This window comes from Euprymna scolopes, chromosome 7 (genome assembly GCF_053919585.1).
Source record: "Euprymna scolopes isolate OS-2025 chromosome 7, ASM5391958v1, whole genome shotgun sequence".
NCBI classification, from domain to species: Eukaryota; Metazoa; Mollusca; class Cephalopoda; order Sepiida; family Sepiolidae; genus Euprymna; species Euprymna scolopes.
The window spans coordinates 115,602,632-115,619,830 of NC_136488.1; the positions used below are offsets into that span (position 1 = coordinate 115,602,632).

A 17,199-nucleotide genomic window follows, 5' to 3' on the forward strand; every position below is an offset into this window, starting at 1 on the left:
CTACATACTTTTTTTAGCAGTACACCTACATATTTTTTAGTATTATATCTACATACTTTTTTTAGCAGTACACCTACATATTTTTTTAGTATTATATCTACATACTTTTTTTAGCAGTACACCTACATATTTTTTTAGTATTATATCTACATACTTTTTTTAGCAGTACACCTACATATTTTTTAGTATTATATCTACATACTTTTTTTAGCAGTACACCTACATATTTTTTTAGTATTATATCTACATACTTTTTTTAGCAGTACACCTACATATTTTTTTAGTATTATATCTACATACTTTTTTTAGCAGTACACCTACATATTTTTTAGTATTATATCTACATACTTTTTTTAGCAGTACACCTACATATTTTTTTAGTATTATATCTACATACTTTTTTTAGCAGTACACCTACATATTTTTTTAGTATTATATCTACATACTTTTTTTAGCAGTACACCTACATATTTTTTAGTATTATATCTACATACTTTTTTTTAGCAGTACACCTACATATTTTTTTAGTATTATATCTACATACTTTTTTTAGCAGTACACCTACATATTTTTTAGTATTATATCTACATACTTTTTTTAGCAGTACACCTACATATTTTTTTAGTATTATATCTACATACTTTTTTTAGCAGTACACCTACATATTTTTTTAGTATTATATCTACATACTTTTTTAGCAGTACACCTACATATTTTTTTAGTATTATATCTACATACTTTTTTTAGCAGTACACCTACATATTTTTTTAGTATTATATCTACATACTTTTTTTAGCAGTACACCTACATATTTTTTAGTATTATATCTACATACTTTTTTTAGCAGTACACCTACATATTTTTTTATTATAATATCTACATACTTTTTTTAGCAGTACACCTACATATTTTTTTAGTATTATATCTACATACTTTTTTTAGCAGTACACCTACATATTTTTTAGTATTATATCTACATACTTTTTTTAGCAGTACACCTACATATTTTTTTAGTATTATATCTACATACTTTTTTAGCAGTACACCTACATATTTTTTAGTATTATATCTACATACTTTTTTTAGCAGTACACCTACATATTTTTTTATTATAATATCTACATACTTTTTTTAGCAGTACACCTACATATTTTTTTAGTATTATATCTACATACTTTTTTTAGCAGTACACCTACATATTTTTTTTAGTATTATATCTACATACTTTTTTTAGCAGTACACCTACATATTTTTTTAGTATTATATCTACATACTTTTTTTAGCAGTACACCTACATATTTTTTTAGTATTATATCTACATACTTTTTTTAGCAGTACACCTACATATTTTTTTAGTATTATATCTACATACTTTTTTTTAGCAGTACACCTACATATTTTTTTAGTATTATATCTACATACTTTTTTTAGCAGTACACCTACATATTTTTTAGTATTATATCTACATACTTTTTTTAGCAGTACACCTACATATTTTTTAGTATTATATCTACATACTTTTTTTAGCAGTACACCTACATATTTTTTAGTATTATATCTACATACTTTTTTTAGCAGTACACCTACATATTTTTTTAGTATTATATCTACATACTTTTTTAGCAGTACACCTACATATTTTTTAGTATTATATCTACATACTTTTTTTAGCAGTACACCTACATATTTTTTAGTATTATATCTACATACTTTTTTTAGCAGTACACCTACATATTTTTTAGTATTATATCTACATACTTTTTTTAGCAGTACACCTACATATTTTTTAGTATTATATCTACATACTTTTTTTAGCAGTACACCTACATATTTTTTTAGTATTATATCTACATACTTTTTTAGCAGTACACCTACATATTTTTTAGTATTATATCTACATACTTTTTTTAGCAGTACACCTACATATTTTTTAGTATTATATCTACATACTTTTTTTAGCAGTACACCTACATATTTTTTAGTATTATATCTACATACTTTTTTTAGCAGTACACCTACATATTTTTTAGTATTATATCTACATACTTTTTTTTAGCAGTACACCTACATATTTTTTTAGTATTATATCTACATACTTTTTTAGCAGTACACCTACATATTTTTTTAGTATTATATCTACATACTTTTTTTAGCAGTACACCTACATATTTTTTAGTATTATATCTACATACTTTTTTTAGCAGTACACCTACATATTTTTTAGTATTATATCTACATACTTTTTTAGCAGTACACCTACATATTTTTTAGTATTATATCTACATACTTTTTTTAGCAGTACACCTACATATTTTTTTATTATAATATCTACATACTTTTTTTAGCAGTACACCTACATATTTTTTTAGTATTATATCTACATACTTTTTTTAGCAGTACACCTACATATTTTTTAGTATTATATCTACATACTTTTTTTAGCAGTACACCTACATATTTTTTTAGTATTATATCTACATACTTTTTTAGCAGTACACCTACATATTTTTTAGTATTATATCTACATACTTTTTTTAGCAGTACACCTACATATTTTTTTATTATAATATCTACATACTTTTTTTAGCAGTACACCTACATATTTTTTTAGTATTATATCTACATACTTTTTTTAGCAGTACACCTACATATTTTTTTTAGTATTATATCTACATACTTTTTTTAGCAGTACACCTACATATTTTTTTAGTATTATATCTACATACTTTTTTTAGCAGTGCACCTACATATTTTTTTAGTATTATATCTACATACTTTTTTTAGCAGTGCACCTACATATTTTTTTAGTATTATATCTACATACTTTTTTTTAGCAGTACACCTACATATTTTTTAGTATTATATCTACATACTTTTTTTAGCAGTGCACCTACATATTTTTTAGTATTATATCTACATACTTTTTTTAGCAGTACACCTACATATTTTTTTTAGTATTATATCTACATACTTTTTTTAGCAGTACACCTACATATTTTTTTAGTATTATATCTACATACTTTTTTTAGCAGTACACCTACATATTTTTTTAGTATTATATCTACATACTTTTTTTAGCAGTACACCTACATATTTTTTTAGTATTATATCTACATACTTTTTTAAGCATTACACCCACATATTTTTTAGCATTACACCTACATTTTTTTAGCATTACATCTACATTTTTTAAGCATTACACTTATATTTTTTTAGCAATACACCTACATTTTTTTAGCATTACACCAATCTTTATTGAACATGATACCTACATTTTTTTAGCATTACACTTATATTTTTTAGCATTACACCTACATTTTTTTAGCATTACACCTATCTTTATTGAGCATGATACCTACATTTTCTAAGCGTTACACCTACATTTTATAGCATAATACCTACATTTTTTACCATTAACCTTCATTATTTTTGCATTACACTTACATTATTTTAGCATTAAACTTATATATTTTAGCATTACACTTACATTATTTTAGCGTTACACTTATATTTTTTACACCTACATATTAAGCATTATACCTACATTTTTTTAGCATTATGCCTACATTTTCGTTAGCATTATGCCGACATTTTTTTAGCATTATGGCGACATTTTTTTAGCATTATACCTACATTTGTTTAGCATTATGGCGACATTTTTTTAGCATTATACCTACATTTTTTTAGCATTATGCCGACATTTTTTTAGCATTATACCTACATTTGTTTAGCATTATGGCGACATTTTTTTAGCATTATACCTACATTTTTTTAGCATTATGCCGACATTTTTTTAGCATTATGCCTACATTTTTTTAGCATTATACCTACATTTTTTTAGCATTGTACCTACATTTTTTTTGCATTATACCTACATTTGTTTAGCATTATACCTACTTTTTCTTAGCATTATGCCGACATTTTTTAGCATTATGCCGACATTTTTTTAGCATTATACATACATGTTTTTAGCATTATACCTACATGTGTTATGCATTATACCGACATTTTGAGCATTATACCTACATTTTTTTAGCATTATGCCTACATTTTTTTAGCATTATGCAGACATTTTTTTAGCATTATGCACACATTTTTTTTAGCATTATACCGACATTTTTTTTAGCATTATACCTATATTTGTTTAGCATTATACCGACATTTTTTTAGCATTATACCTACATTTGTTTAGCATTATACCGACATTTTTTTAGCATTATACCGACATTTTTTTAGCATTATACCTACATTGTTTTAGCATTATACCGACATTTTTTTAGCATTATGCCAACATTTTGTTAGCATTATGCCTACATTTTTTTAGCATTATACCTACATTTTTTAGCATTATACCGACATTTTTTTAGCATTATACCTACATTTGTTTAGCATTATCCTAACAGTTTTTTAGCATTATGACGACATTATTTTAGCATTATACCTACATTTTTTAGCATTATACCTACATTTTTTTAGCATTATACCTACATTTATTTAGCATTATACCTACATTTTTTTAGCATTATACGTACACTTTGTTTAGCATTATACCTACATTTTTTTAGCATTATGCCGACATTTATTTAGCATTATGCCGACATTTTTTTAGGATTATACCTACATTTTGTTTAGCATTATACCTACATATTGTTTAGCATTATAACTACATTTTTTTTGCATTATACCTACATTTTTTTAGCATTATGCCGACATTTTTTTTAGCATTATGTCGACATTTTTTTAGCATTATACCTACATTTTTTAAAGAATTATGCCGACATTTATTTAGCATTATGCCGACATTTTTTTTAGCATTGTACCTACATTTGTTTAGCATCATACCTACATTTTTTTAGCATGATAGCTACATTTTTTAGCATTATGCCTACATTTTTTAGCATTATGCCTACATTTTTTTAGTATTACGCCGCTATTTTTTTAGCAATGTAGGCATAAACCTACATTTTTTTAGCATTATACCTACATTTTTTTAGCATTATGCCGATATTTTTTTAGCATTATGCCGACATTTTTTTAGCATTATACCTACATTTTTTTAGCATTATGCCGACATTTTGTTTAGCATTATACCTACATTTTTTTAGCATTATACCTACATTTTTTAGCATTATACCTACATTTTTTTAACATTATACCTACATTTTTTTAGCATTATACCTACATTTTTTTAGCATTATGCCGATATTTTTTTAGCATTATGCCGACATTTTTTTAGCATTATGCCGACATTTTTTTAGCATTATGCCGACATTTTTTAGCATTATACCAACATTTGTTTAGCATTATACCTACATTTTTTTAGCATTATGCCTACATTTTTTTAGCATGATACCTACATTTTTTAGCATTATGCCTACATTTTTTTAGCATTATGCCGACATTATTTTAGCATTACGCCGACATTTTTTTAGCATTATACCTACATTTTTTTAAGAATTATGCCGACATTTATTTAGCATTATGCCTACATTTTTTTTAGCATTGTACCTACATTTGTTTAGCATTATACCTACATTTTTTTAGCATGATACCTACATTTTTTAGCATTATGCCGACATTTTTTTAGTATTACGCCGCCATTTTGTTTAGCATTATACATACATTTTGTTTACCATTATACCCATGTTTTTTAGCATTATGCCGACATTTTTTTAGCATTATACCTACATTTTTTTAGCATTATACCTACATTTTTTTAGCATTATGCCGACATTTTTTAAGAATTATGCTGACATTATATTTAGCATCATGCCGACATTTTTTAGCATTATACCTACATTTGTTTAGCATTATACCTACATTTTTTTAGCATTATGCCGACATTTTTTTAGCATTATGCCTACATTTGTTTAGCATTACACCTACATTAGTTTAGCATTATGCCTACATTTTTTTAGCATTGTACCGACATATTTTTAGCATTATACCGACATTTGTTTAGCATTATACCTACATTTTTTTAGCATTATACCTACATTTTTTTAGCATTATGCCAACATTTTTTTAGCATCATGCCGACATTTTTTTAGCATTATGCCGACATTATTGTAGCATTATACCTACATTTTTTTAGCATTATGCCGACAATTTTTTAGCATTATACCTACATTTTTTTAGCATTATACCTACATTTGTTATGCATTATACCTACATTTTTTTAGCATTATGCCTATATTTTTTTTAGCATTATGCCTACATTGTTTTAGCATTATTCCGACATTATTTTAGCATTATGCACACATTTTTTTAGCATTATGCCTATTTTTTTTTAGCATTATGCCTACATTTTTTTAGCATTATACCTACATTTTTGTTTAGCATTATACCTACATTTGTTTAGCATTATACCTACATTGTTTTAGCATTATGCCGATATTTTTTTAGCATTATGCCGACATTTTTTTAGCATTATACCTACATTTTGTTTCGCATTATACCTACATTGTTTTAGCATCATGCCGATATTTTTTTAGCATTATGCCGACATTTTTTTAGCATTATGCCGACATTTTTTTAGCATTATACCTACATTATTTTAGCATTATACCTACATTTTTTTAGCATTATACCTACATTTGTTTAAGCATAACACCTATGTTTTTATAGCATTACACCTTAATTTTATAAACATTATGCCTACATTTTTTAGCATTATTACCTACGTTTATTGTAGCATTATACCTACATTCATTAGCATTACACCTACATTTTTTAGCATTATTACCTACGTTTATTTTAGCATTATACCTACATTCATTAGCATTACACCTACATTTTGTAGCATTATTACCTACGTTTATTTTAGCATTATACCTACATTCATTAGCATTACACCTACATTTTGTAGCATTATTACCTACGTTTATTTTAGCATTATACCAACATTCATTAGCATTACACCTACATTTTTTAGCATTATTACCTACGTTTATTTTAGCATTATACCTACATTCATTAGCATTACACCTACATTTTTTAGCATTATTACCTACGTTTATTTTAGCATTATACCAACATTCATTAGCATTACACCTACATTTTTTAGCATTTTTACCTACGTTTATTTTAGCATTATACCTACATTTTTTAGCATTAGCCTTACATTTTTTTAGCATTACACTTAAATTTTTTTAGCATTACACTTACATTTTTTTAGCATTACACTTAAATTTTTTTAGCATTACACTTACATTTTTTGCAATATACTTATATTTTTTAGCACTATACCCACATTTTGTTAGCATTACACTTACATTTTTTAGCATTACACCTATATTTGTTAGTACTATAGTTTTATACCTACATTCATTAGCATTACACCTACATTTTGTAGCATTATTACCTATGTTTATTTTAGCATTATACCTACATTCATTAGCATTACACCTACATTTTGTAGCATTATTACCTACGTTTATTTTAGCATTATACCTACATTCATTAGCATTACACCTACATTTTTTAGCATTATTACCTACGTTTATTTTAGTTTTATACCTACATTCATTAGCATTACACCTACATTTTTTAGCATTATACCTACATTCATTAGCATTACACCTACATTTTGTAGCATTATTACCTACGTTTATTTTACTTTTATACCTACATTCATTAGCATTACACCTACATTTTGTAGCATTATTACCTACGTTTATTTTAGTTTTATACCTACATTCATTAGCATTACACCTACATTTTGTAGCATTATTACCTATGTTTATTTTAGCATTATACCTACATTCATTAGCATTACACCTACATTTTTAGCATTAATACCTATGTTTATTTTAGTTTTATACCTACATTCATTAGCATTACACCTACATTTTTTAGCATTATTACCTATGTTTATTTTAGCATTATATCTACATTTATTAGCATTACACCTACATTTTGTAGCATTATTACCTACGTTTATTTTAGCATTATACCTACATTCATTAGCATTACACCTACATTTTGTAGCATTATTACCTACGTTTATTTTAGCATTATACCTACATTCATTAGCATTACACCTACATTTTTTAGCATTATTACCTACGTTTATTTTAGTTTTATACCTACATTCATTAGCATTACACCTACATTTTGTAGCATTATTACCTACGTTTATTTTAGCATAATACCTACATTCATTAGCATTACACCTACATTTTTTAGCATTATACCTACATTCATTAGCATTACACCTACATTTTGTAGCATTATTACCTACGTTTATTTTACTTTTATACCTACATTCATTAGCATTACACCTACATTTTGTAGCATTATTACCTACGTTTATTTTAGTTTTATACCTACATTCATTAGCATTACACCTACATTTTGTAGCATTATTACCTATGTTTATTTTAGCATTATACCTACATTCATTAGCATTACACCTACATTTTTAGCATTAATACCTATGTTTATTTTAGTTTTATACCTACATTCATTAGCATTACACCTACATTTTTTAGCATTATTACCTATGTTTATTTTAGCATTATACCTACATTTATTAGCATTACACCTACATTTTGTAGCATTATTACCTACGTTTATTTTAGCATTATACCTACTTTCATTAGCATTACACCTACATTTTGTAGCATTATTACCTACGTTTATTTTAGTTTTATACCTACATTCATTAGCATTACACCTACATTTTGTAGCATTATTACCTATGTTTATTTTAGCATTATACCTACATTCATTAGCATTACACCTACATTTTTTAGCATCATTACCTACGTTTATTTTACTTTTATACCTACATTCATTAGCATTACACCTACATTTTGTAGCATTATTACCAATGTTTATTTTAGCATTATACCTACATTCATTAGCATTACACCTAAATTTTTTAGCATTATTACCTACGTTTATTTTACTTTTATACCTACATTCATTAGCATTACACCTAAATTTTTTAGCATTATTACCTACGTTTATTTTACTTTTATACCTACATTCATTAGCATTACACCTACATTTTTTAGCATTATTACCTACGTTTATTTTAGCATTATACCTACATTCATTAGCATTACACCTACATTTTTTAGCATTATTACCTATGTTTATTTTAGTTTTATACCTACATTCATTAGCATTACACCTACATTTTGTAGCATTATTACCTACGTTTATTTTAGTTTTATACCTACATTCATTAGCATTACACCTACATTTTGTAGCATTATTACCTATGTTTATTTTAGCATTATACCTACATTCATTAGCATTACACCTACATTTTGTAGCATTATTACCTACGTTTATTTTAGCATTATACCTACATTCATTAGCATTACACCTACATTTTTTAGCATTATTACCTACGTTTATTTTAGTTTTATACCTACATTCATTAGCATTACACCTACATTTTGTAACATTATTACCTACGTTTATTTTAGCATTATACCTACATTCATTAGCATTACACCTACATTTTTTAGCATTATTACCTACGTTTATTTTAGCATTATACCTACATTCATTAGCATTACACCTACATTTTGTAGCATTATTACCTACGTTTATTTTAGTTTTATACCTACATTCATTAGAATTACACCTACATTTTTTAGCATTATTACCTACGTTTATTTTAGCATTATACCTACATTCATTAGCATTACACCTACATTTTGTAGCATTATTACCTACGTTTATTTTACTTTTATACCTATATTCATTAGCATTACACCTACATTTTGTAGCATTATTACCTACGTTTATTTTAGTTTTATACCTACATTTATTAGCATTACACCTACATTTTGTAGCATTATTACCTATGTTTATTTTAGCATTATACCTACATTCATTAGCATTACACCTACATTTTTAGCATTAATACCTATGTTTATTTTAGTTTTATACCTACATTCATTAGCATTACACCTACATTTTTTAGCATTATTACCTATGTTTATTTTAGCATTATACCTACATTTATTAGCATTACACCTACATTTTGTAGCATTATTACCTACGTTTATTTTAGCATTATACCTACATTCATTAGCATTACACCTACATTTTTTAGCATCATTACCTACGTTTATTTTAGTTTTATACCAACATTCATTAGCATTACACCTACATTTTTTAGCATTATTACCTACGTTTATTTTAGCATTATACCTACATTCATTAGCATTACACCTACATTTTTTAGCATCATTACCTACGTTTATTTTAGTTTTATACCAACATTCATTAGCATTACACCTACATTTTTTAGCATCATTACCTACGTTTATTTTAGCATTATACCTACATTCATTAGCATTACACCTACATTTTTTAGCATCATTACCTACGTTTATTTTAGCATTATACCTACATTCATTAGCATTACACCTACATTTTTTAGCATCATTACCTACGTTTATTTTAGCATTATACCTACATTCATTAGCATTACACCTACATTTTTTAGCATCATTACCTACGTTTATTTTAGCATTATACCTACATTCATTAGCATTACACCTACATTTTTTAGCATCATTACCTACGTTTATTTTAGCATTATACCTACATTCATTAGCATTACACCTACATTTTTTAGCATCATTACCAATGTTTATTTTAGCATTATACCTACATTCATTAGCATTACACCTACATTTTTTAGCATTATTACCTACGTTTATTTTAGCATTATACCTACATTCATTAGCATTACACCTACATTTTTTAGCATTAGCCTTACATTTTTTTAGCATTACACTTAAATTTTTTAGCATTACACTTACATTTTTTAGCATTACACCTATATTTGTTAGTACTATACCTATATTTTTTAGCATTATACCTCCATTTTTTAACATTATTACCTACGTTTTTTTAGCATTACACCTACATTTTGTAGCATTATTACCTATGTTTATTTTAGCATTATACCTACATTCATTAGCATTACACCTACATTTTTTAGCATTATTACCTACGTTTATTTTACTTTTATACCTACATTCATTAGCATTACACCTACATTTTGTAGCATTATTACCAATGTTTATTTTAGCATTATACCTACATTCATTAGCATTACACCTACATTTTTTAGCATCATTACCTACGTTTATTTTAGCATTATACCTACATTCATTAGCATTACACCTACATTTTTTAGCATCATTACCTACGTTTATTTTAGCATTATACCTACATTCATTAGCATTACACCTACATTTTTTAGCATCATTACCTACGTTTATTTTAGCATTATACCTACATTCATTAGCATTACACCTACATTTTTTAGCATCATTACCTACGTTTATTTTAGCATTATTCCTACATTCATTAGCATTACACCTACATTTTTTAGCATCATTACCTACGTTTATTTTAGCATTATACCTACATTCATTAGCATTACACCTACATTTTTTAGCATCATTACCTACGTTTATTTTAGCATTATACCTACATTCATTAGCATTACACCTACATTTTTTAGCATCATTACCTACGTTTATTTTAGCATTATACCTACATTCATTAGCATTACACCTACATTTTTTAGCATTAGCCTTACATTTTTTTAGCATTACACTTAAATTTTTTAGCATTACACTTACATTTTTTAGCATTACACCTATATTTGTTAGTACTATACCTATATTTTTTAGCATTATACCTCCATTTTTTAACATTATTACCTACGTTTTTTTAGCATTACACCTACATTTTGTAGCATTATTACCTATGTTTATTTTAGCATTATACCTACATTCATTAGCATTACACCTACATTTTGTAGCATTATTACCTACGTTTATTTTAGCATTATACCTACATTCATTAGCATTACACCTACATTTTTTAGCATCATTACCTACGTTTATTTTACTTTTATACCTACATTCATTAGCATTAGCCTTACATTTTTTAGCATTACATTTAAATTTTTTTAGCATTACACTTAAATTTTTTTAGCATTACACTTACATTTTTTGCAATATACTTATATTTTTTAGCACTATACCCACATTTTGTTAGCATTACACTTACATTTTTTAGCATTACACCTATATTTGTTAGCACTATACCTCCATTTGTTAACATTATTACCTACGTTTTTTTAGCATTACCCTTGTAATTTAGCATTACACCTATATTTTGTTAGCATTAAACTTATATTTTTTAGCATTACACGGTCGTTTTTTTAGCATTACACCGAGATTTCTTAGCATTAAACCTACATTTTTTAGCATTTAACTTAATCTTTTAGCATTACACCTATATTTTTTAAGCATTACACCTTAATTTTGAACCTGCATGCCTACATTTTTAGCATTATTACCTATGTTTATTTTAGCATTATACCTAGATATATAAGCATTACACCTACATTTTTTAGCATTATACCTACATTTTTTAGCATTACCCTTATATTTTTTAGCATTACACTTACATTTTTTAGCATTACACTTATATCTTTTTAGCATTACACTTCCGTTTTTTTAGCATTACACTTACATTTTTTAGCATTACACTTATATTTTTTTAGCATGACACTTACATTTATTTAGCATTACACTTAAATCTTTTTAGCATTACACTTCCGTTTTTTTAGCATTACATTTACATTTTTTAGCATTACACTTATATTTTTTTAGCATTACGCTTCCGTTTTTTTAGCATGACACTTACATTTTTTTAGCATTACACTTAAATCTTTTTAGCATTACGCTTCCGTTTTTTTAGCATTACACTTACATTTTTTAGCATTACACTTATATTTTTTTAGCATGACACTTATATTTTTTTAGCATTACACTTAAATCTTTTTAGCATTACACTTCCGTTTTTTTAGCATTACACTTACATTTTTTAGCATTACACTTATATTTTTTTAGCATGACACTTACATTTTTTTAGCATTACACTTAAATCTTTTTAGCATTATTCTTCCGTTTTTTTAGCATTACACTTACATTTTTTAGCATTACACTTATATTTCTTTAGCATGACACTTACATTTTTTTAGCATTACACTTAAATCTTTTTAGCATTACACTTCCGTTTTTTTAGCATTACACTTAAATCTTTTTAGCATTACACTTCCGTGTTTTAGCATTACACTTACATTTTTTAGCATTACACTTATATTTTTTTAGCATGACACTTACATTTTTTAAGCATTACACTTAAATCTTTTCAGCATTACACTTCCGTTTTTTTAGCATTACACTTACATTTTTTAGCATTACACTTATATTTTTTTAGCATGACACTTACATTTTTTTAGCATTACACTTAAATCTTTTTAGCATTACACTTCCGTTTTTTCAGCATTGCACTTACACTTTTTTAGCATTGCACTTACATTTTTTTAGCATTGCACTTACATTTTTTTAGCATTGCACTTACATTTTTTTAGCATTATACTTATATTTTTTTAGCATTACACTTAAATTTTTTTAGCATTACACTTACATTTTTTCAGCATTATACCCACATTTGTTAGCATTACCCTAAATTTTGTAGCATTGCACTTACATTTTTTTAGCATTACAATGATATTTTTTAGCATTAGACCTACATTTGTGTAGAATTAGACCTACATTTTTTAGTAATACACCTATATTTTTTAGCATTATAGCATTATACTTACATTTTTGTAGCATTACTCTTACATTTTTTGCCTTATACATATATTTTTTAGCATTACTCCTACATTTTTTTAGCATTATTACCTACGTTTTTGTAGCATTATACCTACATTCATAAGCTTACATTTTTTTAACATTATGCCTACATTTTTTAGCGTTACATTTAAATTTTTTAGCATTACACCCATATTTTTAGCATTACACCCACATTTTTAGCATTACACCTCTATTTTTAGCATTACACCTATATTTTTTAGCATTACACCCATATTTTTAGCATTACACCCATATTTTTAGCATTACACCCATATTTTTAGCATTACACCCATATTTTTAGCATTCATCTACATTTTTTAAGTACTACACCTACATTTTTGTAACTTCATACCTTTATTTTTTAGCATTACATCTACATTTTTGTAGAATTGGACCGACATTTTTCTTTAGCATTACACCTATATTTTATAGTGATTACGCCTACATTTTTTAGCATAACACCTAGTTTTTTAGCATTGTACCTACATTTTTTTAGAATTTTACCCACATTTTCAAAGCATTATACCTATATTTTTTTAGCATTACACCTTCATTTTTTAGCATTGTGTCTACATTGTTTTAGCATTACAGCCACATTTTTTTAGCTTGATACCTATATTTTTTTACTTAAATTCTTTAAACATTGTACCTATTTTTTAGCATTCCCGACATTTATTTAGCATTATACCTACATTTACTTAGCATTACACTTACATTTTTGTAGCATTATACCTATATTTTTAAGCAATACACTTACATGTTTTAAGATTATACCTATATATTTCCTTATTAAGGAACCTAATCTAAATTTACACCTACTTTTTATAGCATTATACCGACATTTCTTTCGAATCATACTTACGTTTGTTTAGCATTATTTTAGAAGTACTACATTTTTTAGCCTTACACTTACATTTTTTAGCATTATACCTACATTTTTTTAGCATTATACCTACATTTTTTTAGCATTATACCTACATTTTTTTAGCATTATACCTACATTTTTTTTAGCATTATACCTACATTTTTTAGCATTATACCCACATTTTTTTAGACTTACACTTACATTTTTTAGCATTATACCTACATTTTTTAGCATTATACCTACATATTTTAAGCATTATACCTACATTTTTTAGCATTATACCTACATTTTTTTTAGCATTATACCTACATTTTTTTAGCATTATACCTACATTTTTTTAGCATTATACCTACATTTTTTTAGCATTATACCTACATTTTTTAAGCATTATACCTACATTTTTTAGCATTATACCTACATTTTTTTAGCATTATACCTACATTTTTTTAGCATTATACCTACATTTTTTAAGCATTATACCTACATTTTTTAGCATTATACCTACATTTTTTTTAGCATTATACCTACATTTTTTAGCATTATACCCACATTTTTTTAGACTTACACTTACATTTTTTAGCATTACAGCTACATTTTTTTTAGCATTATACCTACATTTCTTTAGCATTATACCTACATTTTTTATCATTATACCTAAATTTTTTTAGCATTATACCTACATTTTTTTAGCATTATACCTACATTTTTAGCATTACACCTACATTTCTTTTTGCATTATACCCACATTTTTTAGCATTATACCTACACTTTTTGAGCATCATGCTACATTTTTTAGCATTGAACCTACACTTTTTAGCATTTACCTACATTTTTTTAGCATTATACCTACATTTTTTTAGCATTTACCTACATTTTTTTAGCATTATACCTACATTTCTTTAGCATTATACCTACATTTTTTTTAGGATTATACCTACATTTCTTTAGCATTATACCTACATTTTTTTTTAGGATTATACCTACATTTTTTTAGCATTATACCTACATTTTTTAGCATTATACCTACATATTTTAAGCATTATACCTACATTTTTTAGCATTATACCTACATTTTTTTTAGCATTATACCTACATTTTTTTAGCATTATACCTACATTTTTTTAGCATTATACCTACATTTTTTTAGACTTACACTTACATTTTTTAGCATTACAGCTACATTTTTTTTAGCATTATACCTACATTTTTTTAGCATTATACCTACATTTTTTTAGCATTATACCTACATTTTTTAGCATTACACCTACATTTCTTTTTGCATTATACCCACATTTTGTAGCATTATACCTACACTTTTTGAGCATCATGCTACATTTTTTAGCCTTATACCTACTTTTTTTTAGCATTACGTCTACATTTTTTTAGTATGACACCTACATTTATTTAGCATGATACCTAAATTTTGTAGTATTATACCTACATTTATTTTGCATTTCACCTACATGTTTTAGCATTATACCTACATTGTACCTTTTTTTTAGCCTTATACCTTACACCTCAATTTTTTCTTGCATTATATCTACATTTACATTTTTTTAGCATTACACTACATTTTTTTAGCATTATACTACATTTTTGTAAGCATTATAGTACATCTTTTTAGAATTACACCTACATTTTTTTAGCATTATACCTACATTTTTAGCGTTATACTACATTTTTTAGCATTATACTACATTTTTTAGCATTATACTACATTTTTTAGAATTATACATACATTTTTATAACATTATACGTACATTTTTAGCATTATACTACATTTTTTAGCATTATTCTACATTTTTTAGCTTTATACGTACATTTTTTAGCATTATACGTGCATGTATATAGCATTATACTACATTTTTTTAGCATTATACGTACATTTTTTTAGCATTATACTACATTTTTTAGCATTATACTACATTTTTGTAGCATTATACTACATTTTTTAGCATTATGCTACATTTTTTAGCATTATACTACATTTTGTAGCATTATACCTACGTATTTTTAGCATTATACCTATATTTTTTAGCATTATACTACATTTTGTAGCATTATACCTACATATTTTTAGCATTATACTACATTTTGTAGCATTATACTACATTTTGTAGCAGTATACTACATCTTTTTAGAATTATACATACATTTTTTTAGAATTATACCTACATTTTTTTAGCATTATGCCTACATTTTTTTAGCATTATACTACATTTTTTTAACATTACACATACATTTTTTTAGCATTACACTTACATTTTTTTAGCATTATACCAACATGTTTTTTAGCATTATACTACATTTTTTTTAGCATTATACCTACATGTTTTAGCATTATACCTACATTTTTTTAGCATAGAAATTTTACATACTCGCTTCGAATTTTGTTAGACTAAAACATGATTTTTTTTGTCTTACTTTGATTTCAGGAATAATGATATGACGACATTGCAAATGCTGAAAACGAAAACATTTTATCATCTTTGGTTGTTAATGTTCTGTGATAATCACGCAACGATATTGATTTCAACTTTTTACAAGGTTCGTGTAAGACACAGTCGCCTGTTCTTTTACTGGGTGCATTTTCCGTGCCAAAAGAGATGGCATTTTATATGATGTTTTTTTGTTTGTTTG

The 17,199-nt window shown here is 25.8% G+C and overlaps 1 protein-coding gene across 3 annotated transcripts in view; it reads left to right on the forward strand.

Annotated features, from left to right (window-relative positions):
* Window positions 1-17,199, forward strand: part of LOC145279898 (apicoplast pyruvate carrier 1-like) — an 86,042-nt gene that overhangs the window by 51,602 nt on the left and 17,241 nt on the right. For all 3 annotated transcript variants that reach the window (XM_080131430.1, XM_080131429.1, XM_080131428.1), the window contains one exon: window positions 16,995-17,106. In XM_080131430.1, the coding sequence (XP_079987556.1) occupies window positions 16,995-17,106 (112 nt within the window). The remainder of the gene's footprint in view (window positions 1-16,994; window positions 17,107-17,199) is intronic.